Below are 24,568 nucleotides of genomic sequence, written 5' to 3' on the forward strand. Positions count from 1 at the left end.
AAAGGAGCTCTTAGCAGCACTTGGAATGTCACTTTTCTTTTGGCACCGGGGGAGAGCTGAGTTCAAATCCTGACTCGGGGGGGCCTTGCAGACCGCTTCCACTGATGGCAGCAGGGCTATTTTTGGGCAGGAACGCACAGGAACGGAGTTCCGGCTTGCTCCCAAGTTGGCCACGCCCAGCAGGAACTCATTAGCATAATAGGCCACACCCAACAGCAGGAACTCATCAGGATTGGCTACATTAGGGGTGTGTGGCCTAACTTGCAAAGGAGTTCCTGCTACAAAAAAAAAGCCCTGGGTTTTGACAACAAACAAGGTAAACAGAATAAGAAGCAAAAGGTGGGTGTGGCTGGATGACCACACTTCTGGTAACATGTGGGTGTGGCCTAATGTGCTAATGAGCTGTGCTGTCAGGGGTGTGGCCCAATATGCTAATGAGTTCCTGCTGTTGGGTGTGGCCTATTATGCTAATGAGTTCCTGCTGGGCTTTTCTACAAAAAGAGCCCTGCGCCTTGAAGCTTTTCCAAATGTCTTTCACTTCCAGTGGGTTTTTATCAAGTTTTAATTGGAGCTAGAAGTTAGCCCTGCCCCCCGTTTTCAGTGCCAAGCCTGAGCCAAGGGACATGAGAGTTAACGTGTCTCTGAGTGTCTTTTCCTCACTGATCCTATCCTGACTTGCAGGTCAGTCTGAGTCCTGGTATCCCTCCCTCCCTCCCTCCCTCCCTTCTTCCCTTTCTCTTTTTAGTAATTTAAACCAATTTTTGTTGATCTACTGAAATATCTAGGAATCCTCTTTCCTGCCAGGATCTCATCAGTTCACTTCCCCACAGCCAGCCAACCGCCCACCTTTTCATTCGTCGTTCCTTTAGCAGCTCTTTTAAATGCATTGATGCCGCTTCTCTCTGCCCATTCCGTGCCATCTTTCTCTTACTCTCTCTCTGTTGTCCTGTTGCCCTGCCTTTGCATCAGTCGTTCTCCTTCCCTCTTCCTCTCGCCATACCTATGGGCAGTGCCCCAGCGGTGCCCGCCTGCCTGACCCCGTTAGCTCTGCTTCCCATGATGGGCACTGCTTCTCTTTCTTTTTTCCCTCCCCAAGTTGCTTCTGTTGTCACAGGGGGCTCCAGGCCCAGCCAGCCCTTTTCCCTGCAAGGACAGCCCAAGGTCGGCTGCCAAGCTCACTGCCAGGAGACAGGGGGGGGGTGTCGTGTCCTCTCTTCTCCCTCCTGCAGCATCTCCTGGGAGCATGGCCCCAGCCTCTTGCCCACTCGTATGCCTGCTGGGCACTGCCAGGCAGCAATAGGAGAGCTCCTTCCAGAACATGGGTAAGGAGGGGACTGGGGCGAGAGTGCAAGACCTGGGTGCTGGCAATGCCTCCCCCTCCACACCCACACTTTCTGGGCCGCGTGCATTGAAATGCACAGTCAGCTGCCCTCTTGGAGGGAACATGTGACATCTCTGCAGGCTAGGTCTGAGTCCCTCTTCTGGTTTTGGGTTTTGCCTAGGCTGTGTCATGAGCTAAAAAGAAAAGCGGGGTGGGGTGGGGGAGTAAAATATTTTTTAAAGAGGAGGAGAGAAACCCTCTTTTTCATAGTCTGTGCCGGAACACGCTGCATCTGAATAAAATATGTGATTGTGCATATTTCTGCCACCTCTTATTCTATTTCTAGACACGGGGAAGGACTGGAAGTCCAACTCAGCTCCTTCTCCCCATTCAGTTCCTTTCCAGGAATACAGACAGAAGCGGAAGGAGAGAGGGCTTATGGGTGTCCCTGCCTCCTTTCTTGCTGGCGAGAGGGAGGAAGCCCGCAGCTGCCCCCCCTCCCTGAGTATGTGGACTCATACTCCCATTCTTCTGGGAGAAAGGAGAAGCTTTACACAATGTCTTGGGAAGGGGGGGGGTTACCACCCCCCCATCATCCTTGTCCTTTCTTGCCACCATCCTTTTGTTTGTGGTTGCCAAGAGACAGGCTCACGCCAGCAACTTCCCCTGAGTCTCCATCCCTGTTTGGTGCTTGAATAAGGGCCCAAGGGGGCACCCAGGGAATCCTTAGTGCCCCCAGTGGTTGACGCCATTGTCCTGGGCAGAGGGCTGTTCCTTTAGGTGTTGTATGACAGGCAGGCATTCCACAGGTGCAGCAACTGCACTGCCATTTTGAATCTCTTTCTGCAATGAAACGGCAGGAGAGAGACCCCTAATCAGTCTTCCCCAAGGTCAACCAGAGAGTACGGGCATGTATACAAAGAGGCTCTGGAGCAAACACCTCCTACTAAGTGGGCCAAGCCATAGTCCAGTGCCTTTTTATCTACCCTTCTTCCAGGTAGCTCAGGCTGGCGTATATGGCTCTCCCTCCCTCATTTCCCCCTCACAACAACCCTGTGAGGTAGGTGAGGCCAAGAGAAAGTGAATGGCCCAGTCACCTAGTAGGCTTCATGCCAGAGTGAGGATTTGAATCTGGGTCTCCCAGATCCTCGTTGGACACCCTAGCTTTTACACCAAGCTCCAGAGAAAACCCAGTTCACAAATCCACTAGTTTTTTGGACTGGGAATGAGGGCGGGTTCTTCCCTTTGCCACCACTTCTTCTGAGCAAAACCTAACTAATGAGTCACAGCAAGGAGGGGGTGGGGTTAAGGGCTATAGGCCCAAGCCTCCCAGTATCCTGTTTCTAATTTCGGCTGCCGCTGTAGCCTCAGCAGAGATGACAAGATGGTGGTGGTGGAGCTGGAGAGTTTTCTCTGTGGCCTCTCCAAAAGGCTTTCCCCCTGCCCTGCCTGCATCTCTGGCCCAGCTGCTGTCCGCGGTGCTGATGCAAGCAGACAGCCAGTATTCTGCCTTACAGCGGGTTGGGGAAATAATAGGGAGAGAAGAGTGGCAAAATCACTGCTCCCCCGCCCAGTAATTTACTACGATGCTGCATGCTGTGTTGCATTCATGATTTGCTATTAATAACATAAACTATTTTGGTTTTATTTTGTCACCAGCGCGCTGTGTGAAAGTGCCCTCCTTCCTTTGACCTTCCTTTGAAACCAGCCCCCAGGATGCACTGGGAGTTGTGTATTCTGGTGCAGCCTCCGATTTGGCAGCTGAAATCTGAGCTTCCTTGGAGTGGAAATGGGGAAGCCCCTTTCCACAAAACCCAGAAACTGGGCTGAGCCTGCAAAGAGAACCCCCCCCCCCGCCCAGCCAGTCACTGGGCAACAAGAGGTGCCTGTGCTGGGACCCTGCAGAGAGCCAAATGCAAAGGTGTGGAAATGGATCTGCTTTGCTATGGACCTTACCATTGCTTCTCTGCCTGAAGCAGCTTCTGGCTTCTTTTGCAGCTGGGGCCAGGTAATTCACAACCAGGGATAATGTGCGTGCATGCACACATCCCAGGGTGATTTACATTCTGTGAGTGTGCATAATGCTAATGGCTTTATTTACTAGTGAAGAGATGGGTTTCTGCATCCAGACCATCTTCAGGGGTTGAGTGACTCCCTTCCCTGCATCTTGGCTGTACCCTGCTATCCCCATCACTAATGCCTTTCTTGGCTAGCTCAGGAAGTGGACAAAACGCCTCATACGCTAGCTCGTTCTTTAAAATGAGTGGTGTTTAAGAATCAGTGTAGTGCTTAGAGGGTTGAACTAGGCCAGGGCGCCCCAAACTTTCTGAGCCTGTGGGCGCCTTTGGAATTCTGACACAAGGCAGTGGGCGCAACAACAAAATGGCTGCCACAGGAGGTGGAGCTAACCGCAAAATGTTAGGGAGTGAGGTTGTATATGACTCCAATAGTAACCTCTTTGATAACAACAGGGTGCCTTTTAATATGCACAACCAGGTTTGAATCCCCACTTAGTCCTCAAGCTCACCGGGTAACCTTGACAAGTCAGTCCTTCTCAGCCAGCCTATCTTGCTGGGCTGGTGTGCGGATAAAATGGAAGAGGAAAGAACACTGTGTGTTCTCCTGAGCTCCGTGGAGGGAGGGTCGGATAAAAATTGGATAGGTAAGGCACACTAAAGAAATCTCCTGTGTGTTCCCTTCAGCTCTGGGTAAGGAAGCAGTAAGTCTGAACTGGGTTTCCAGGCCGGTCCATTTCTCAGTTTGGTGTAGTGGTTAAGAATGGTGGACTCTAATCTGGGAGAGAACCAGGTTTGATTCCCCACTTCCCCACATGCCGCCAGCTGGGTGACCTTGGGTGACCTCAGAGCTGTTCTCCCAAGAGCTGTTCTCCCAAGAGCAGTTCTCAGTCAGAGCTCTTTCAGCCCCACTTACCTCACAGGGTGTCTGTTGTGGGGAGAAGAGGGGAAGGGTATTGTAAACCAATCTGAGACTCCAAGTGAAGGACAGGGTATAAATCCAATCTCCTCCTCCTCCTCCTCCTTCCTCTTCCTCTTGCAGTAAATGCCACCGAGTGGTGAAAGTGGGGAGAGGGGGTGGAACCCACTGTCTGCCCACACCCCATCATAGAGTTGTGTGTGGGGGGAAGCATGGCCAGAAGCCATGAATGCATACATGCATGTGTACACACAGAGACTGAGAATTTTAAATTTAGAAGGGAAGAGTAGTAGGAAAGCTAATTCCTGTGGCAAGTGTGGATTGCAGTTCCTCTGGCTCTACAGGCATCCACTAGCATCCTCCTTGCAGACTGTCCTGCTGTCACCGTTGTCTTGGGTGCTCCCTTCCAGCCCCTTTCCTTATGCCGCTGCATGTCTGTATATGCTCGTGAGCAGTGCAAAGGATTTTTACAGGTAACTGAGATGCCGAGGACCCTCAGCAGTAGCAGAGGAGAGTGGGGGGGGGGCATCAGAGCACCCTTTGAAGGTGTGTGTGTGTGGGGGGGAAGACCTTGATTCAGATGGCTGGCAGCTGGAGTGCTTTGTCTGGTTCCCTGCTGAGGAGTTCAGGCTTCCTTTCTGCCTTCTAGCTCTGAGCAATGTCTGATGTTTGCACCATCAAAGCCATGCTGTCAGGTGAGGAACAGCTGGCAAAGGTTTGGCTAGGTTGGGGCTTGCCGGGTGGATTCCGCTTGCAGGTCCTTGGAGCCTTTGATATCCACACTGTGATGCAGCAGAACACCTCCTCCCCACCCCCACCCCGCACCCATTGTTGCAAGGCGGGTGAAGGAAAAGAAGGCATTTCTGTATATCTGCTTTACAGGTGGACTTTTTCCCTTTTAAACCAATAAATGGGACGTGACTTCAGTCTTCCCATCTAAGATACATATGTGGGTGGAGGCTCTTCCTAATCGGAGGCAGTATATCTCTGTCCGCCCTGACCTGGATGGCCCAGGCTAGCCTGATCTCAGAAGCTAAGCAGGTTTGGCCCTGGCTAGTACTTGGATGGGAGACCACCAAGGAAGTCCAGGGTCACCACGCAGAGGCAGGCAATGGCAAACCACCGCTGAATATCTGTTGCCCTGAAAACCCTACAAGGTCACCTGCAACTTGATGGCACTTTGCACACACACAAACCTCTGTGCTGTGAGGCAAAATCAGGGGCAGTCCTTAGAAGGGTGTAATTCTGCAGAAGATGGCACTGGAAACTGGGTCAGATGGTCAGACTCAGCAGGGTTGACAGAGGAAATGTATTGCATATAGGAGTACTGGCAGGAGTGGTCACCCCACCCCAAAACTCAACTGTTCATGGCTACACCACATGACTACTGAGTAACACAGAGGTCATGTGGGCCAATCAGTGGCTACTTGCCATGGTGCCTAAAGGGAAGCTCCACATCTAGTGGCGGTAAGCCTCTACCAGTGCTAGGAGGTGTCACTGGAACAGGATTGGCTGCTCTCCAAAAGCAAAACATGGAAATGCCCCACAGGGGCCAGCAATTCCTTGTTAGGACTGTATAACCCTGAATAAGGCTAAGTGGTTAGGAAGTACATCCTGCTGGAGAGACAGGCCCCTTAGAGACCTAAGTTATGCAAGAAGAAATCCTCTATTAACATTTAGCAATGGGATACTGGGCTTCAGGGTTTCTTCTCCTACAAGAAGTACCCAGCAGGACCCAAGACTCACCTTCTGTGGCTTTTTGCTGGCTGCGGCTATCTGACTGATGGGGAGAGCAGATGTACTGGGGCAGGCTTTGGCCTCTGTGCCCTGACTGCTGGCCCTCCAGGACAACTGGTTGAAGCCACTGTGTGAGTCAGGATGCTGGGCTAGATGGACCGCTGGTCAGAATCCAGCAGGGCTCTGCTTATGTTCTTACATGGTAGGTGTGGTCAGTAGTGTAAAATGCTAACTAAAAATTAAAGGTGTGTGAAGCTTCAGTAATAAGGAAAGGGCAGAAAGCCATGCCCATCAATATAAATAAGTGATTTAAATTAAAATATTAGCTTGAAAAAGAACCTGCCTCTCCACCCAGCAGTGCTATAAAACCCCGAACTGCAAATTCAGCTCCAAGATATGGCTGTGCGTTTGGATCAAGGGTGTCTGTGTGCGCACTCAGTGCAACTAATGGGGCCTCGGGAAAATTAGTCAAGGTGTTGACAGCAGGGGGTTTAAAGAGGCTTGCAAACAGGTCCGATGGAGGTTTGTAATCAGAATTTAAAATATGAATCCTGTTGGCCTGAAAGCATAAACCAATAAATCGAATGGATTAAGCCATTAATCACCAACAAGACGTGAATTTTTAATTGTCCCTGGATAATAATGGCTGATAATAGCTCCGCTCTCAGGATCCTTTTATGCCTTGGTCTGCTTCCATTCTTGAGAAGGGCACACAATTTATTGCAGTTATGCATCAACGAGGAAGGGTGCTCCATGCAAGCTCAGAAGCACTCTTGTTAGCGTTGTGTGTTGTTGGGCCTTACTTGGCAGGCACTGAGGTTATGTAGATCTGTGAAGTGGATGTGGCTGTCCATTGCAAAAGAGAAAAATAATTCTTTATTTATTGACTTACTTCGTTTGTGCCTGCCTTTCTTGCTAAGACTCAAGGTGGATTACAAAATTGAACAAGATGCAAATAAAAATTATATTACACACATTATAATATTGGTGCTGGTGGTGGAAAATGCCCTCAAGCCGCAGCTGATTTACGGCAACCCCATAAGAATGTCAAGGCAAGAGATGTTCAGGGGTGGTTTTGCCATTGCCTGCCTCTGCATAGCAACCCTGGACTTCCCATCCAAGTACTATCCAGGGCCAATTCTGCTTAGCTTCTGTGGTCTGATAAAATCAGGCTAGCTTGGGCTATCCAGCTCAGGGCGTTATAATATCACCCATATGTTTTATAATCTGGCATATGTAAAGATGGAAAGGCCTCACTGACTGACTCACGCGTAGGGTTCCAGCATTGTTAGACTCATTGCATATGATCTGAAATTTGATGCACGCATAATTCAAGGCTCCCCGACTACAAGACAAATTGAAAGCCGAGGGGAGGGGGCGTGCTCAGAATGGCTAAGGTAATTCCTAATGGCTCAAGTACTTCCAGGCCATCTAGAAAGCTGAAATTCATATTTATCCAAGGTACACTGATTCCCTAAAGAGTCAGAAAAATGGGATGCTTTTGCCCCATGAGTCCGAAAACGTGGCATGAAGCTCACAATAACAGACACTGGTGACGGTTCCAGTTCTGAGCCAGCTGAGCTGTTGCTGGGCCTCTGGTGTTTCTGTTTTTGGGCCCACATAGTACTCTTGTCCGCTCAGTTCTCCTCTCTGTGGGCCAAGCAAGAGAGTGATCCAGTGAGTAGGTGGGGGGGGGGGGCTGCTGTTTCTCAGGCACCCACCGACCCATTCTCCACTGTGTGGGAAATCAAGAGGATTGGCGGATGGGAGTGAAGAGAAGCAACATCCATTCTTTACTCACCTCTCCTCTCCCCGGGTGGCAACAGGGATCAGACCCAGCTGGATCCCAATCCCCACTGCTGCTGGGTGGGAGAAGGGAACAAGGGAGAGAGAAAAGCTGTATACATGCGCTAAATAATGCAAAAACAATACTACGTTCATGAATAATTATAACAATACATTGCAAAATTGTGTGGGGAAAAAATACAAATGGAAGAGAGGTCCAAAACATTGAGTTGACGAAATTCTCCGGACTATCTAGATGGCCTGTCTTCAATTGTAACCTTAACTCCAAACAGAAACTGTTGATTGCTTGCAGAATTATGCTACAATAAAACATTGAAGTATTGTATATATTGCTATTCTTATTCAACAATGGATGGAAACTAGGAGACAATTGATACGTATGGTCCAGTTCAGACGAAGACCTTCGAAACGACTGGATAGTCCGGAGAATTTCGTCAACTCAGTGTTTTGGACCTCTCTTCCATTTGTATTTTTTCACACAATTTTGCAATGTATTGTTATAATTAGTATTGTTTTTACATTATTTAACGCATGTATATGGCCTTCCCCCCCTCTTCTTCTCTGGATATTATGAGCCATTATTCTCTAGTTGGGTGGAAGAAGAGGACAGGTGAGCAAACAGTAGGAGCTGCTGCTTCTATCAGCTGGGAGGAGAGGGAAATGGGCTCCAGGTGGGTGAGAGGAGGAGGAGGAGATTGGATTTATACCCTGTCCTTCACTTGGAGTCTCAGATTGGTTTACAGTCTCCTTTCCCTTCCCCTCCCCACAACAGACACCCTGTGAGGTAGGTGGGGCTGAGAGAGCTCTTTCAATGACTGCCCTTGAGAGAACAGTTCTGAGAGAACTTATGACTGACCCAAGGTCATACCAGCAGCTGCATGCGGAGGAGTGGGGAATCAAACCCAGTTCTCCCAGATTAGAGTCTACACTCCTAACCACCACACCAAACTGGCTCTCAAGGAGACTTGAGGCCATTTCCTGCTCCTGGAAATCTTGTAAACCACTGGATGGATCCTGTTGAGGGTGAGGTACTGGATATAGAACTCCCACCGCCCCTCACCCAACACCTTCCCTTCTTTTCAGCCTCAAAGCAAGCCCTGGCCATGGAAGGCATGTGTTTGCAGACAGTTAACACTCCATGGCACTGTGAGAACAGGATGTATGCACACACCTCATTCTCCAGCTTTGAGGGGGGTGGTTTGAAACCATGGTTTTGCTACATACTTCAAGGGCCTCCTGTTATTTTTAAATTTATTTCTATCCCACCTCTCACTCCAATGGGGACCCAAAGCAGCTTACATCGTTCTCCTCTCCTCCGTTTTATCCTCACAACAACCCTGTGAGGTAGGTTAGGCTGAGAGTGTATGACTGGGCCCAAGGTTGCCCAGCGAGCTTCCATGGCACAAGGAGAGATTTGAACCTGGGCTGCAGAGAACCTAGTCTGACACTTTAACTACTACACCACACTGGCTCTCCATTAGCTGGGACTTCCTCTCCCTAGTGCTCTTTGGGCACCCAATCCATCCTTATTTGCAACACCCAGTTTGGACATTGGGGAGGGGGTTATGTTTCAGAGGGTACCCTTGTTAGTCTGCTGTGATACAGTTAGATTTGAGTCCAGTAGTACCTTAGGGACCAACAAGTAGGGTTGCCAAATCTCTCTTACCTCCTCGGCGGGGGATCGCTGGCCATCCGCATCTACATCACCCGGATGTGACGTCACACGCTGGGGCGGGGCCATAGCCATTTGAGGGGAAAACATAGAGTTTTCCCCTCAAATGGCTGTGGCCCCGCCCCAGCGTGTGATGTCACCTCCAGGTGACGTGCACGCGGGGGTGGGGTTTCCCCCGGGCCCCGATTCCGCGGGGGCAGAAATCGGGGCTCGAAAGCGGGGGGAAATCCGCCCCCCGGGGGCATTTGGCAGCCCTACCAACAAGAGTTTCAGGGTACGCGCTCTCAAGAGTCAGAGCTCCCTTCGTCAGACACGAATCATGTGCTTGTCTTGTATTCTCTCAGTGATTGACTCAGTCACAGGAGTATCAGTGTTTTGGAAAAGACTCCCCAGTCTCTAGAAGCATCTGAACAAGGTAACAACCAGTGTTCCCTCTAAGCTGAGTTAGTGTGAGCTAGCTTACAGTTTTTAGTCTCCAGCTCACACATTTTTGTCTTAGCTCAGGAAGGATGGCTCCAGCGCAAACTAATTTACGCAGTAGCCAAATTGCTCGCTCACAACTTTAATGCCAGTAGCTCACAAAGTAGAATATCTGCTCACAAGACTCCACAGATTAGAGGGAGCATTGGTAACAATCCTCGTGAAATGGGAAGACTTGAAGCTTTCCCACAGAATGACTGTTCCCACAGCTTCTGGGGAGATGAAATTTGTCAGACTTTTAGTCTCAGGCTTGGTGTACGCATGTAGCTGAACGTGTGTGCTGAGGAGGTGGTAGAATGGACTGTACCACTACACACTGCGGGGGGATGATTAAACCCCCCTCCCAAAAGTTCCCACATTAATAGTGGAGTTGTTTTCTGTCGCCCCAGAAGGTCGGACCAGAACCAATGGGTTGAAATTAAATCAAAAGAGTTTTCGGCTAAACATTAGGAAGAACTTCCTGACAGTTAGAGCAGTTCCTCAGTGGAACAGGCCACCTCTGGTGGAGGTGGGCTCTCCTTCTTTGGAGGTTTTTAAACAGAGGTTAGATGGCCATCTGGCAGCAATGTGGATTCTGTGAACTTGGGCAGCTCATGAGAGGGAGGGCAGGAAGGGTTGCCTCAGTGCTTAGTTCTTGTGGCCCTTTCTTACACACCCAGGGAAATGCTGATCACCACTTTGGGGTCAGGAAGCAATTTTTTCTCCAGGTCAGTTTGGCCCAAGGATCCTGGAGATTTTTTGCCATCTTCTGGGTATGGAACAGCAGTCACTGGAAGATTGGGGGGGGAGGTATTTGTGAATTTCCTGCATTGTGCAGGGGGTTGGACTAGATGACCCTGGAGGTCCTTTCCAACTCTATGATTCTATGATTCTAATAATTCCTGAAAACAGAAAACAAGAACAGCATATGATGGGCTCGAGTATACCTTTTCTACAAGATATGTGTTAATTTTTGTTTTTATTTGCAATATTTTTTTACTTGGGGAAGTGTTCAAAATGGGACTCCTCCCCCCGGCTGTCTGAAGTGGGTACAGCCCATGAAGTCACCTCAGAGTTAATACCACCTCATTCTGCTGCATGACCTCAGACATCGTGATTACTGTGTTTTGAAGGATTTGTGCCCCTCCAAACAGGGAGCTCAAAGTGTGTCTGCAATCACTCAAGCTACTCTCAGAAAGCCCAACACACACTGATTACAAGAGAAGACTAAAAGGGAAACATTCATAAGCCCCAGAAATGGAGTTGTGAAGGGGTGGGGGCGGGGGCAGGATTCCCCATGTAGTTATGATCCTGAAATTTGTTAGACAGATAACCCAAACTTTCCTGAGTGTGGTGGTAAGCAGTGGAGTACCGCAGGGATCAGTATGCGGTCTGATGCTTTTTAACTTGTTCATTAATGATTTGGAGTTGGGAGTAAGCAGTGAAGTGGCTAAATTTGCGGATGATACGAAGTTGTTCAGGGTGGTGAAAACCAGGAAGGATTGTGAGGCACTCCCAAGGAATCTGTCGAGGATGGGTGAGTGAGCGTCAACATGGCAAATGGGGTTCAGTGTGGCCAAGTGCAAAGTGATGCACATTGGAGCCAAAAATCCTAACTATAATTACACGTTGATGGGGTCTGAACTGGCAGAGACTGACCAAGAGCGAGATCTTGGCATTGTAGTAGATAACTCACTGAAAATGTTGAGACAGTGTGCAACTGCAATAAAAAAGGCCAATGCTATGCTGGGGATTATTAGGAGGAGGGGTATTGAAAACAGATCGGCCAATATCATAATGCCCCTATATAAATCAATGGTGCGACCTCATTTGGAATACTGTGTACAGTTCTGGTCACCACACCTTAAAAAGGATATTATAGCTTTGGAAAAAGTGCAGAGGAGGGCAACTAGAATGATAAAAGGGTTGGAACACTTTCCCTATGAGGAAAGGTTAAATCGCTTGGGGTTCTTTCGCTTGGAGAAATGATGGCTGAGGGGTGACATGATTGAGGTTAATAAGATTATGCATGGGATAGAGCAGGTAGAGAAAGAGGTACTTTTCTCCCTTTCTCGGGTTAGAACAGATAAAAGGAAGTACTTCTTCACCCAAAGAGTGATTAACACATGGAATTCTCTGCCATAGGAGGTGGCAGCGGCTACAAGCATGGACGGCTTCAAGTGGGAATTAGATTAGCATATGGAAAAGAGGTCCATTGGTGGCTATTAGCCACAAGGTAAAGATAGGGACTCTGGGGCAAGTGATGCCCTGTATTTTTGGTGCTGGGGGGGTCAATAGTGTAAGGGCTCCTAGTGTCCTCCTGGTCCCACTGCTGGACCTCCTGATGGCACTGGTATTTTTTGCCACTGTGTGACAGAGTGTTGGACTCGATGGGCCATTGGCCTGATTCAACATTGGCTTCTCTTATGTTCTTATGGTGCTGACCCTGGAGGGTCTGGGAGTAGGGATGGGCACAAACAGCCTTTTTGCAGTTCATTTTGGTTCATGGCTGAACCACAAACTGATATGAACCAGGAGGCTGGTTTGTGAATGGAACCAGTTCATAGCGGTTTGTGATCCCTGCTTTCTGCTCCCCACTGCTTTTTATGGGGAGCAAAAAGCAGGGGTTTCCCTGTGTAAAGCAGTGGGGAGCAGAAAGCAGGAGTTTAAATGGCTTGGAGCCATGTAAACCTATGCTTTCTGCTCTGCATGAACCACCACAAACTGCCTTAAAATTCATGGAAAGTTGTGGCAGCTCCTCAGTTTGTGAACTTTGCTTTGCAAACCATGAACCGGTAAACATTTGTCACAAACTCATGTTCATGAGCCAGTTCATGCCCATCCCTACCTGGGAATTCTAGTTCCCCCAATCTGTCTCCACCATTTTCCTCCTCTTACACCCAGTTCCTTTGTGTGTATGTGTGTGTTGCTGTGGTGGGTGTTTGCCACCCTGCTTTGTGGTGTGTGCGCTGTGATGAAAACCTGGCTTAGGCTCCCAGTTGGCTGAGGTATGGTCTGGCACATGGCTCAGTTATGGTGAATGCTACCCCTTGGGGTAGTTCTGGAGAAGGGGGTGACAACATAAGAAGAGCCCTGCTGGATCAGACCAGTTGTCCATCTAGTCCAGCATCCTGTCTCACACAGGGGCCAACCAGTTCCTCTGGAGAGCCAACAAGTAGACAAAGAGGCTGAAGCCATCCCCTGATGTTGCCTCCGGGCACTGGGATTCGGAGACTGACTGCCTCTGAACATGGAGGTTCCCTTCAGTCACCATGGCTAGTAGCCATTGATAGACCTATCCTCCATGAATTTATCTCATCCCCTTTTAAAGCTGTCTGTTCTTGTAACCATCACTACATCCTCTTGCAGCAAATTCCACGTTTTAATCACTCTTTGTGTACAGAAATAATGGGTAATGATGCCTCCGGGATGCTGCTGTACATGCATGGAGCCGAGAAGCATGCAAGTGCACGAGGAGCAGACCCAGCACATATGGCATACAGGTGGGACAGTTTTGGCAGGCTTTGGACAACTGCCCCAACTCACAGTGTCCCATAAAGCAGTGACTACACCCTGCCCCATGTTAATGCTTTGTCTATACAATCGTCTCCCCCCCATCCCATAGTCTGTTTGCCAGATAATACTCTCAGCATTACTGACTTTCTTTTTCTCTCTTTCTTCCCCAACTATGTCTTGCTGGATCCCTGTAGAAGAACTCACGATGGAAGGTGAGTATACTTTGTCCCTTAGCACTTTCACACCAGTGCTTTGTATAATTTCTGAGGGGTGGGGTGGGATTGCTGTTGGGGTCTGCAGAGGTCGCCGTGAGTTGCAAATACTTGTCTTATGGAACAGGTTTGGGGTTTTTTTGCTGTTTTGCAGCCCTCCCCACATAGGGCCTGTGTGCTCCACAGTGTGCAAGAGGCATCATTCTCTTTGGGGTAGGGGGCTGCCTATCCTTTCATTTTGTGCATAATACTGAGAGGGGGTGTCTCTGTGAATCCTTCCTTTAGGGTAGCTCATCTTCATGCAGATGAGCAAGGTATTTAATACCCCAAATCTTACTCTCTTTTTTAAAAAAAATCAGGGTATGGACCAAAGGGTAAAAGGATTACTGAAGGATGATAGGGAAATGGCTGAGAAGCTGAATGCATTTTTTGCCTCTGTCTTCACTGTGGAAGATTAGAAGTGCTTGCCCACTCCGGAACCACTGATTTCAGAAAGGTTGTTGAAAGACCTGAGTCACATTGAGGTGATGAGAGAGGAGGTCCTACGACTGATAGACAACTTAAAAACTGATAAATCACCAGGCCTGGATGGCATACATCCAAGAGTTCTGAAAGAACTCAAATGTGAACTTGTGGATCTCCTGACAAAAAATATGTAATCTTTTATTAAAATCTGAGCACTGGAAGGTAGCTAATGTCACCCCCATCTTTAAAATGGGTTCCAGAGGAGATCCAGGAAATTACAGGCCAGTCAGTCTAACATCGATACTGAGTAAGTTGGTGGAAACTGTTATTAAGGAGAGAATTAGTAGGCACATTAATGAACAAAAACTATTGAGGCAGACTCAGCATGGGTTCTGTAAGGGAAGATCTTGTCTCACTAACCTGTTAGTGTTCTTTGAGGGAGTGAATAAACATGTAGACAATGGGGACCCAATAGATGTTGTTTACCTTGACTTCCAGAAAACCTTTGATAAAGTTCCTCATCAAAGGCTCCTAAGTAAGATCAATAGTCATGGAATAAAACGACACGTCCACTTGTGGATCAAAAACTGGCTAATTAATAGGAAACAGATAGTGAGTATAAATGGGGAATTTTCTCAGTGGAGGGTGGTAAGCAGTGAGGTACCACAGGGATCAGTACTGGGTCTGATGCTTTTTAACTTGTTCATTAATGATTTGGAGTTGGGAGTAAGCAGTGAAGTGGCTAAATTTGCGGATGATACAAAGTTGTTCAGGGTGGTGAAAACCAGGAAGGATTGTGAGGCACTCCCAAGGAATCTGTCGAGGACGGGCGAGTGAGCGTCAACAGGGAAAATGGGGTTCAATGTGGCCAAGTGCAAAGTGATGCACATTGGAGCCAAAAATCCTAACTATAATTACATGTTGATGGGGTCTGAACTGGCAGAGACTGACCAAGAGAGAGATCTTGGTGTTGTAGTAGATAACTCGCTGAAAATGTCTAGACAGTGTGCAACTGCAATAAAAAAGGCCAACGCTATGCTGGGGATTATTAGGAAGGGAACTGAAAACAAATCAGCCAGTATCATAATGCCCCTGTATAAATCAATGATGCGACCTCATTTGGAGTAGTGTGTACAGTTTTGGTCACCACGCCTTTAAAAGGATATTATAGCATTGGAAAAAGTGCAGAAAAGGGCAACTAGCATGATAAAAGGGTTGGAAGATTTCCCCTATGAAGAAAGGTTAAAACGCTTGGGGCTCTTTAGCATGGAGACACGACAGCTGAAGGGTGACATGATCGAGGTTTATAAGATTATGCATGGGATAGAGCAGGCTGAGAAAGAAGTACTTTTCTCCCTTTCTCACAATACAAGAACTCATGGGCACTCAGTGAAATTGCTGAGCAGTTGGGTTAGAATGGATAAAAGGAAGTACTTCTTCACCCAAAGAGTGATTTTGCAAACAGGAACTGAGCATCCCATGTGGATTTTAGGCTCCCTAAAACATTTTCTACATATGTTCTTCTGCAATATTAAGTCCATAGACACCCCTTGAAACTCAGAGCACTGCAAGCGAATGCTCAGGCTGTGTGACGTGTGTGTATGTGTCATTGCACTGCACACATTTAAATGAATGGTCTTTGCTTCGGAAGAACTTTGGAAAACCCTGCACTTTTGTGAAAGTGATAAAAATGCACGAAAGGATTCTCCAGTTTGGTGACAGAAGAATAATTCACAGCACTCTTTGGCTGGTAGACGTGACCGTTAAACAGTGAGCCAACCCCAGTGCCAGATGGGGCCTGTCTAGAGACAACAGCCTCTGTTCCCAGATGCTCAGCTGAGTGTGCTTCTCTTTTGCACACTCAGACACGTCAGCTGAGCTACTCCCAGCCCACAGCCATTGCTTTCCTGCTGGTTAGAAGAAATAGCAAGTGGAGAGCAAAGGGTGACGGAGTGATATATTTGTGTAGAGCAGGGGTCTCCAACCCGTGGTTCATGGCCCTAAGATGAGTAATGGAGCCCCCACTCCAGGGTTGCAAACCCTCCTGGTCCATCATTGTTTTCCTGCTGCTTGGAAGCCTGCACATTCACTCACAGAGTGCTCTGCTGCTAGTGGGCATACACATGTCTCCTGCCTCTCCTTGCATGCTGACTTTGAGGAGCAGCAGCATGGTGCCCTGGCAGGCTGAGACACACTCCCCAGCTCTATTGTCTCTTTTCTGTCTTTCTTTTTACCCAGCACACACCAACCACTGCCCACCCCAATCAGTCTCCATGTTTGCCTTGTCCTTTTGGCTGGGTTCCTGTCCCACTGGTCCATAATCCTTATGTCCTTCTTCACGATGGAACACATTCCGGTGCTCACTCGGCTTGTGTTTCCTGTCTCCAGGTTCTTGATCAGTTGTCCATGGTCTTTTCCCCTACGGACACTAGTGAGGTTATATCACTGGCTCCTCCTCTTCCTGTCTCATGACTATGACATCATGTGATTTCTTGTTCCATGCTTGCAACTCGATGGGTCCCATGCTGTGGTTCTAGGTCAGGAGAGATTGATGACCAGCAGTGCAGAAGATTAATAAAGGCCGTTTGTGTTCTGCAAGCAGAGATGCTCATCCCTGGCCACTGCTGGGAATCCTGACGCACCACCCTCCCTCCACCACCCCAGCCTGACATTTTGTGCTTTTGAAGTGGAAAATAATTCCTGCATTTCACTGTTGGGTCGTGTGTGTGGCTGGGCTTGCTCTTGTGTTGGATGACTGGCCCGACATGTGCCCTTTTCACTCTTCTAGTAATAGGGGATATTGAATTAGACATTTACCAAACACCTTGTCCTCCTATCCAGTGGGGACGTACTTAAGACTTTGAAATAAATAAAAGTACATTCACAAGCATTTACATACATGCCTTTCTCGCAGGCATCCTAAGACCCAGGGTGGGTACCAACAAAACAATTTAATAAAACAACACATTAATAACAAGATTAAAAACATCTCGTTCCCCAACCAGCAGGGTATTCCCCCTCATGTCTCCTGTTTAGGAGGAGACCCCCATGTCAGACTTCTGTATTAACCAGGCCTGCAGTCACACACGCTAAATAATCCACTTTCAATCCACTTTCAGTACACTTTCCAACTGGATTTTTACTGTGTGAACTGGCAAAATCCAGTTGGAAAGTGGTTTGGAAGTGGATTATTTAGTGTGTGTGACCACAGCCTATGTGTCTTTGGCTATATGTGTGTCAAATGTCAGCCTAGTGGGAAAACCCCCATGTATCCAGAACACACCTACGAAGATGTTGACATTCTTCTTGTGGGCATGATGAACACCGCAGTCTGGCATTTCAAGAGGGCAGGCTTGCTCATCTACCCAGATGTAGGTTTCGTTACAAGCAAGCGCTACAACTGCTGTTTGTCTCCCTTAATTATTTCTGTGTTCTTTGTGCATCTCTGGACATCATTTGTTGGAATAAACACATCTGTTAGTTTGTTGGCGGTTAATTTAGAGAAGGATGTGGACATGGCTTGAGACTCTGGAGAGCCACTACTGGTCAGAATACATAATATTGAATGAGATGGACCCATCATGCAGCTGAATCATTATGTGTGGGGGTCTGATCTCCGTGTCAGTCCTGGAAACAGCAACGTCAAACCACCCACTGACATGCTGGGGGGGTTCTCTGCATGCACAGGTGAGGAGAAAGTTATGACTTTGTAAACCAACCAAAAGAAAAAGCATCCCTTCCCCAAATCCACCTGCTTTGTAAGGACGGAATATGCTCTAGAAGCACAGTATGGGGCTGTGGCTCAGTGGCAGAGCTGCTGCTTGCTGTGCAGAAGGTCCCAGGTTCAATCCCTGGCATCTCCAGCTAAGAGGATCAGGTGGTAGGAGATGTGAAAGACCTCTACCTGAGACCCCAGAGAGTTGCTGCCGGTCAGAATAGAATATACTGACCCTGATGGACCAATGGTCTGATTCAGCATAAGGCAGCTTCATGTGTTCGTGTGTGCTCATGACCCCCCTGAGCTGGTTCTGGACTCTGACTCGGAAGCCTCAGAAGAGGAGCCTGAGGATCCAGGAACATGGCCTTGGGGGTAGATCTCCTGGGATTACAACTGGTCTCCAGGCAAGGTTCCCAGCTCTGGGTTAGGAAATACCTGAAGACTTAAGGAGTGGAGCCCGGGGAGGGTGGGGTTTGGGGAGGAGAAGGACCCCAGTGGGGCCTTAGATTCCACCCTCCAAAGTAATCATCTTCAAAATGATTTTGGTCGCTGGGAGATCAGTCGTTATAGCAGGAGGTCCCCACGTGCCACTTGGTGGTTGTCAACCCTACCTCCAGGTGACAGAGATCAGTTCGCTTGGAGAAAATGGCTGCTTTGGAAGGTGGACTCTGTGGTGTTATATCCCATCAAAATCGTTCCCCTCCCCAAACTCTGCCCTCCTCAGGGTCCACCCCCCCCCAAATCCCCAGGTATTTCCCCAACCTGGAGTTGGCAACCCCAGCTAGGGGAGAGCATGGAACTCCAGGGACCCTGCTGGGCAGATACCCTGGCCCGTGCCACCTTGCTGCCCCTGAGGAGCCTGCAGTTGAAGCTCCTCCACCGGAACTTGCCCCTGAGGACCCTGTAATTGGAATTCCTCCACCAGAACTTCTGTCTGCACCCCCTTGTCGTGGGGCAACCAAGAGCAGTCCTAGGACCCAATCCACAAGCCCACCAGGATCCACCTCCACCTAGCAGGAGCAGTGCAGGCAGTGGGTTCATGCTGAGATGGTCCAGTGGGGTCACAGTGCCAGGCTTTTAGCCCCCACTCCACCTCCTGGGCCAGACCATTGTCCCAGTGGATGTAATCATCTGCAGGATCCTGGCCTGGCCAAGCCCCCAGGTGCTGCTTCCAGAACAGGTGGAGCTGTTCCCTCTCAACCTATTTAAACCTGGGGCTGAGAGAGGAAGCTTGCTGGATCAGCTGGTCTACCAGGTGTAAGCATAGGGTCTCCAGCTCCCCAAGCCTGGCCAGTCCCAGGGCCAAGGTTCTGGGACCATCCGAGGAGACCCAACTTGCCCTGCCTGCACAGTACAGGACACACGGAATGTGGAGAGCAGCTGAGAGTCCATTAAAAAGTAGTAGGGAAAAGAGAGCCAGTTTGGTGTAGTGGTTAAGTGCACGGACTCTAATCTGGGAGAACTGGGTTTGATTCCCCACACCTCCACTTGCAGCTGCTGGATGACCATGGGCAAGCCATAGTTCTGTCAGAGCTGTTCTCTCAGACAGTTCTGGAAAGAGCTCTCTCAGCCCCATCTACCTCACAGAGTGTCTATTGTGGGGAGGGGAAGGGAAAGGAGTTTGTAAGCCGCTCTGAGACTCCGAGTGAAGGGCGGGATATAAATCCGATCTCTTCTCTTCTTCTTCTTCTCTTCTATTTGTGACCCTAAGAGCTTTTAGAATCCTAGAAGGTGCAGGTTTGGGAGGTGGGCTGGGATTTCCAAGTTGTTTCCCTGACTGACAGTTCTTCATGGGTCTCCAGCTTATATGTATATATGAGTCACAATATAAGGAGGAGAATGTCTGAAAAGCACTAAATGTTTTTACAGTTCTGACCGTTCCTAGCCTGTCTTGTTCAACACTGACCTTTACCAATGAAAGGTGGAAATGAGGGAGTGTCATTTGTTTCTTAAATAAATCAGGAGTCCAGTGGACTCCTGATTTATTCTACTGCTACAAACTAATTCCAATGTATTGGAAAAATACAAAAGAATTCCAATGTATTTGAAAAAGTGTGCATGCACACAAAAGCTCATGCCTCGAATAAACCTTTGTTGGTCTTAAAGGTGCCACTGGACTCTAAATTTGTTCTGCTACAAACTAAGATGGCTACCCACATGGAATTATAACTTTTTGTCTCAGGATATACTGATGAACACCAAAAACGAATGGTTTAAGAGATCTTTTTCATAATTTACAAGTTCATGTCAGAATTTTCTGACCTCTTCCACTGGTTTCCTAAAATATTAAAAATGGCCAGTATATGTCAGCATCCACCAATGTTTGGCATTTACTATAATGCGTGTATACACACAAACACACGCACAGACCAGTTTTCCTTCCAGCTCCTGGCAATTTCCTGGCCTTGTCCACAATCGATGATTATGACAGATATGCTGAAGGTCAAATGAGATGCTGGAGAATATCTCTCACAACTGCAGAGTGAATCAGTGTGTGTGTGGGGGGAAGAGGAGTGGGTATGGGTCATGTTCTTGCCTATTCAAGAGAGGCTGGGGGGGAGGGAAGCAAAACTTTGATACGATGAATGTATTAAACTTCCTTCCAGCAATGTCACACTGCTTGGTTGCTCTAGCCCAGGACTGCCTACTCTGGTCACTTACATAAGCACATTCCCCCTCCCCCCCCCGCTTTCCCACAACATTGTGGTGCTTTCATGCAGTGCTTGGTGTTTCCTCATCTTTTCTGGGATTGTCCCCAAACCTGCTTTGCGGTGACATTTTGTGGAAGATTGCAGCAAAGCCAGGGTGGCTACCATGTGGGCAGGAAGGTCTGGATTTTCCCCGTCCTGCCCACATCGGTGCCATTTTCACTTCTCCCATCTCACTGGTGACTATTCACGTGGGCCATTCCTGTGCAAGACCAGGGGAGCTTTTAAAAGTTTTTTTAAATCAGTAATTGAGATAGTAATGGATCCAGGTGGGGCAGCCGTGTTGGTCTGAAGCAGCAGAACAAAGTTTGAGTCCGGTGACACCTTTAAGACCAACAAAGGTATATTCAAAGTATGAGCTTTCGTGTGCATGCACACTTCCTAGAATACATTGAAGTGGAAGTTAACAGTCCATACATATAGGCAGATGGTGAACAGTGAATTAGCATACAACATAATGAAGATGTTTTAACAGATGCAAAGACCAAACAGAAATAACAAGCTAGGTTTATACAGTCACCATTTGTTTGGATTTAATTTCAGGGGAATACACAGTGAAGCAAATAAATATGCCCAAATAGGAGACTGATGTGTAAAGGTATCCTTCTTAATTGCGGAGTGCTAAGACTAATTAACTGAGACCCTGTTGTTACACTCCATTCATCTCCTCTCAAGCATGGAGGTAACCAGGGCTATTTTTGGGCAGGAACACACAGGAATGGAGTTCCAGCTGGCTTAAGTGGTGGCCACGCCCACTACAGCCAAAACTTCTGCGAGCCTGGCCCACTACAGCCAAAACCTCTGCATGCCTGGCTACAGAGGGAAGGCCTGGAGAGCACCACACACACCCCAACAACTCTGAGGCAGGCAGGCCAGGGGGCCCCTGGGAGGATCGGGGAGGCATTTAAATGCCTCCCCGTGCCTTCCCTGGTCTGTCCAAGGGCCAGCTTGTCTGGGCTCCTCGCAGCTGTGGGGCGCCCGGGCAAGCCAAGGGAAGGTGTGGGCTGTGGCCCAATATGCTAATGAACTGTGCTGTCAGGGGTGTGGCCTATTATGCTAATGAGTTCCTGCTTGGCTTTTTCTACAAAAAAGCCCTGGAGGTAACTAACAGCATCCTTTTCTTTGAGGCGGGGTTTCTTTGAGGTGGGGGGTTGTGCAGTGTTATATCTGCCACCAGATCGGAGAAATACATTCCAATATTCATTGCATTACATTACAATCACTATCCTGATCTACTATTCCAAATGAGAAAGACACTAAAATAAAGAGGATGTATAGCCCTTCTTGTTGAGAATACATATGTAAGGACTGAGATAGTGATGGATGTTCTCATAAACAGTATATCAGTATGTCACTTATAAGTTTGTTTGTTTTTTAAAGGCCATAAGAAAGCTCCCTCTCCTGGTAGCATGGTGGCAAACCCTCAATATAGAAGACCCTTGCTGCTCTGCTGCATCGTAGCTGCAGCTACACTGGAGCTTCCACAGCAGAAAGTGGCTGTGTGGGAAAGGTCTCTTGACTGCCAGTGGCTGTCCAAGGTGCTAGACCGGGAGAGGGTTTTCCCTCCTGTTATATGAGTTCCTGTAACTGTAGGCACCAGGGATTGAACCCGGGAGTCTTTGACATGCAGCACACATGCTTCCTCACTGAGCCACGTGGGTATCTTGGGTTAACGGGGCTGTGTTTGGCAGACATGGAGTGGCGAAGCTCAGTCCCAAAGAGGCGGAACTCCAAGCCCTCAGCTGTACACCTCTGGCCAACTAGTAAATGGGCCAGGAAGTTCCAGGGGGACCATTATTATGGGCCTGGAGGTATTGCGTGCAGTAAAGGAATGATTATTTAGAGATGACCTCGTCTCCCCCTCTCCCGGTAAAACAGCTGCAACCCTTTTAAAAATCAATGCCGAATCTAGTTTCCTTTCTTGTGGCTTGCAGTGTTCTGCAAGGGAAGAGCTTTTGGAATGATCCTCCTGGAGGAAGACTTGGGGAAAATGTCATTGTATCAGGGCCGGAAATGTTTGGTGTGTTTGTACGACAGGCTCTCCGTGCTTGACTGTCCTAGAGTGCTTTCCTTTGTGAGGAAATGTGTACGAGTGCTCCAGGGACGGCATCCAGCAGGTGGATCTGGTCCGTTTTTATTGCTGCTATTACATTCTGAGAATCAGTTTCCATTTCTGGCACTTCCTCAACCAAAGCAGCCAAAATATCTTCCGCCTCCCCCCCCTCCCATGAAATGCTAGGAAATCACAAATGCATCCCGAATCAAAATACAATCCTCTCCATAAAGATGCTTGCCGCTTGAGCTAAATTACCCCCTAACGAGCGGAGTTGGCAATCAAATCTGACATATGCTCAGACAACCACTCTGGGAGCTGGAAGCATCAGGGTCGGCGTGATTGAGAAGACACAACAGCAGAAGCCCGCAACTCTTCGGGACTGCCAGGAAGGTCTGGGAAAACAGCCACTGCTAGCTTTCTAGTGCCATGCACAAACTCATGCAGGCTCTCACCAGTCAGCACTGTGACCTTTCTGCAAGAACTAGATGAGTATCTGTAGGCAGCGACAGTCAGCTGCCAAGAGGGGCCAGGTATGCCTCCAGTTCCCCTCCCTGGAATATCTGGATTGGGCAAAAGTCAGAGCCATTGCTTCCTTTCCCCCAAAGCATTCTGCTCGGTCTCCGGCTCCTGCAACCCTACATAATTGTTTAATTAAAACATGTTGTGGGCCAATTAACCTTTCTCTGGTCTGTTTTTTTCTTTCATCTGGTCCCGTCTAAGCACACCTTTGTTCTGCATTAAAGGTTCTAAAGTAGCTCAAATGTCATGGATCCCTCCCATATCCTGGGAATTATAGTTCCTGTGAGAATGCTGAGAACCCTAAATATCTTCATAGAACTACAACTCCCAGTGTTCCCTGGCTTGGAGTCTAGAGGCAGTCACCCAGGCTTGGCAGCTTACTTAGATTTGTAGTCGAGTGAACACTGCAAGAGGAATGCTACCTGTTTTGTTTTTTAAGTCTTGCATTTCTGCTGCTTTTTGGCCCCCTATGAGAAAATTCAGAGACTTCTCTGGTAAGGGTCCCCAGACCTGTGTGGCAGCATAATGCCGACTCCAGCAACAGAAAGGATGAGATCCAGGCATCTCAGGTCTGATAGATGATCTGTATAACCCTGCCTTCTGTCTCTGCCTGTGGCCAACTTCAATGGTTCAAATAATTTTGGTTCAGAACCTAACAAAGGTTAGTAAAATGTGAAAAAGAGGGCCAGTATTAAAAACTAAATGTAGAAAATATATAGGAAAAGATACATGTATTTATTAATTACACATTTTAAAACATATATAAGGGCCCATTCACATCAAATATATAAATAACATGGCAATACACATGGGCTTAAAAACATGACCTAACGCGTTTCAGCCTGCATAGGCCTTCCTCAGAGGTCAACCAATTGAGTGGCAAGATGGCGATATAAATATAGTACAATCATGTAGACACAATCAGAATGGATACAAAATATAAATTCAATATGGTCCAGAAAACAAGTTGTTCCAGAATGAAAACCACCCAGGCACACAATAAATATGCAAATAAGATCTTTAAAAGTGCAATCACTTGCCCAGTGGTTCTAAAGTCAGGGCCGGCTCGCCTGCTAGGCGAACTAGGCCTTCGCCTAGAGTGTGAGCCGGCCTTTAGGGCGCGGGAGGAGAGGCAGGGGCGGCCACCTGCAGCCTCTCGTCTGCAGCCCTGCCGTAGCAAGAAGGGCGGGGGGAAGGGGGCCGAGGGGAGCGCTGGCCTGCAGACAAGTTGTAAGACCTGGTGGCAAAAAACCAGCCTTGGTTTAGGGAGGAGCTGATCTTTCATCCTGGGTCCAGATCTCCCTCCTTCCCTGCGGAGAATTTTCTGATTCCTTTCAAGCCCTTCTGATGTCATTTCACATCACTTTCATGTCATTCATGCACAGCAACTAATAAAGCAGATTACAAAATGGGGGGGGGGGATTCAGTCAGACCCGTAACAATCG

At 48.2% G+C, this 24,568-nt stretch overlaps 1 protein-coding gene and 1 non-coding gene across 2 annotated transcripts in view; both read left to right on the plus strand.

Annotated features, from left to right (window-relative positions):
* The window catches only part of NRXN2 (neurexin 2), a 419,710-nt gene that overhangs the window by 8,935 nt on the left and 386,207 nt on the right, over positions 1 to 24,568 (plus strand). The window contains exon 2 of the mRNA XM_015423902.1: positions 13,640 to 13,657. Coding sequence (XP_015279388.1) covers positions 13,640 to 13,657 — 18 coding nt within the window. The remainder of the gene's footprint in view (positions 1 to 13,639; positions 13,658 to 24,568) is intronic.
* TRNAS-GCU lies at positions 17,914 to 17,985 on the plus strand. Its single transcript has one exon. It is a non-coding gene; the product is annotated as a tRNA-Ser (tRNA).

The sequence above is a fragment of the Gekko japonicus genome, unplaced genomic scaffold (assembly GCF_001447785.1).
Source record: "Gekko japonicus isolate JY-2015 unplaced genomic scaffold, Gekko_japonicus_V1.1 scaffold313, whole genome shotgun sequence".
Lineage (NCBI taxonomy): Eukaryota > Metazoa > Chordata > Lepidosauria > Squamata > Gekkonidae > Gekko > Gekko japonicus.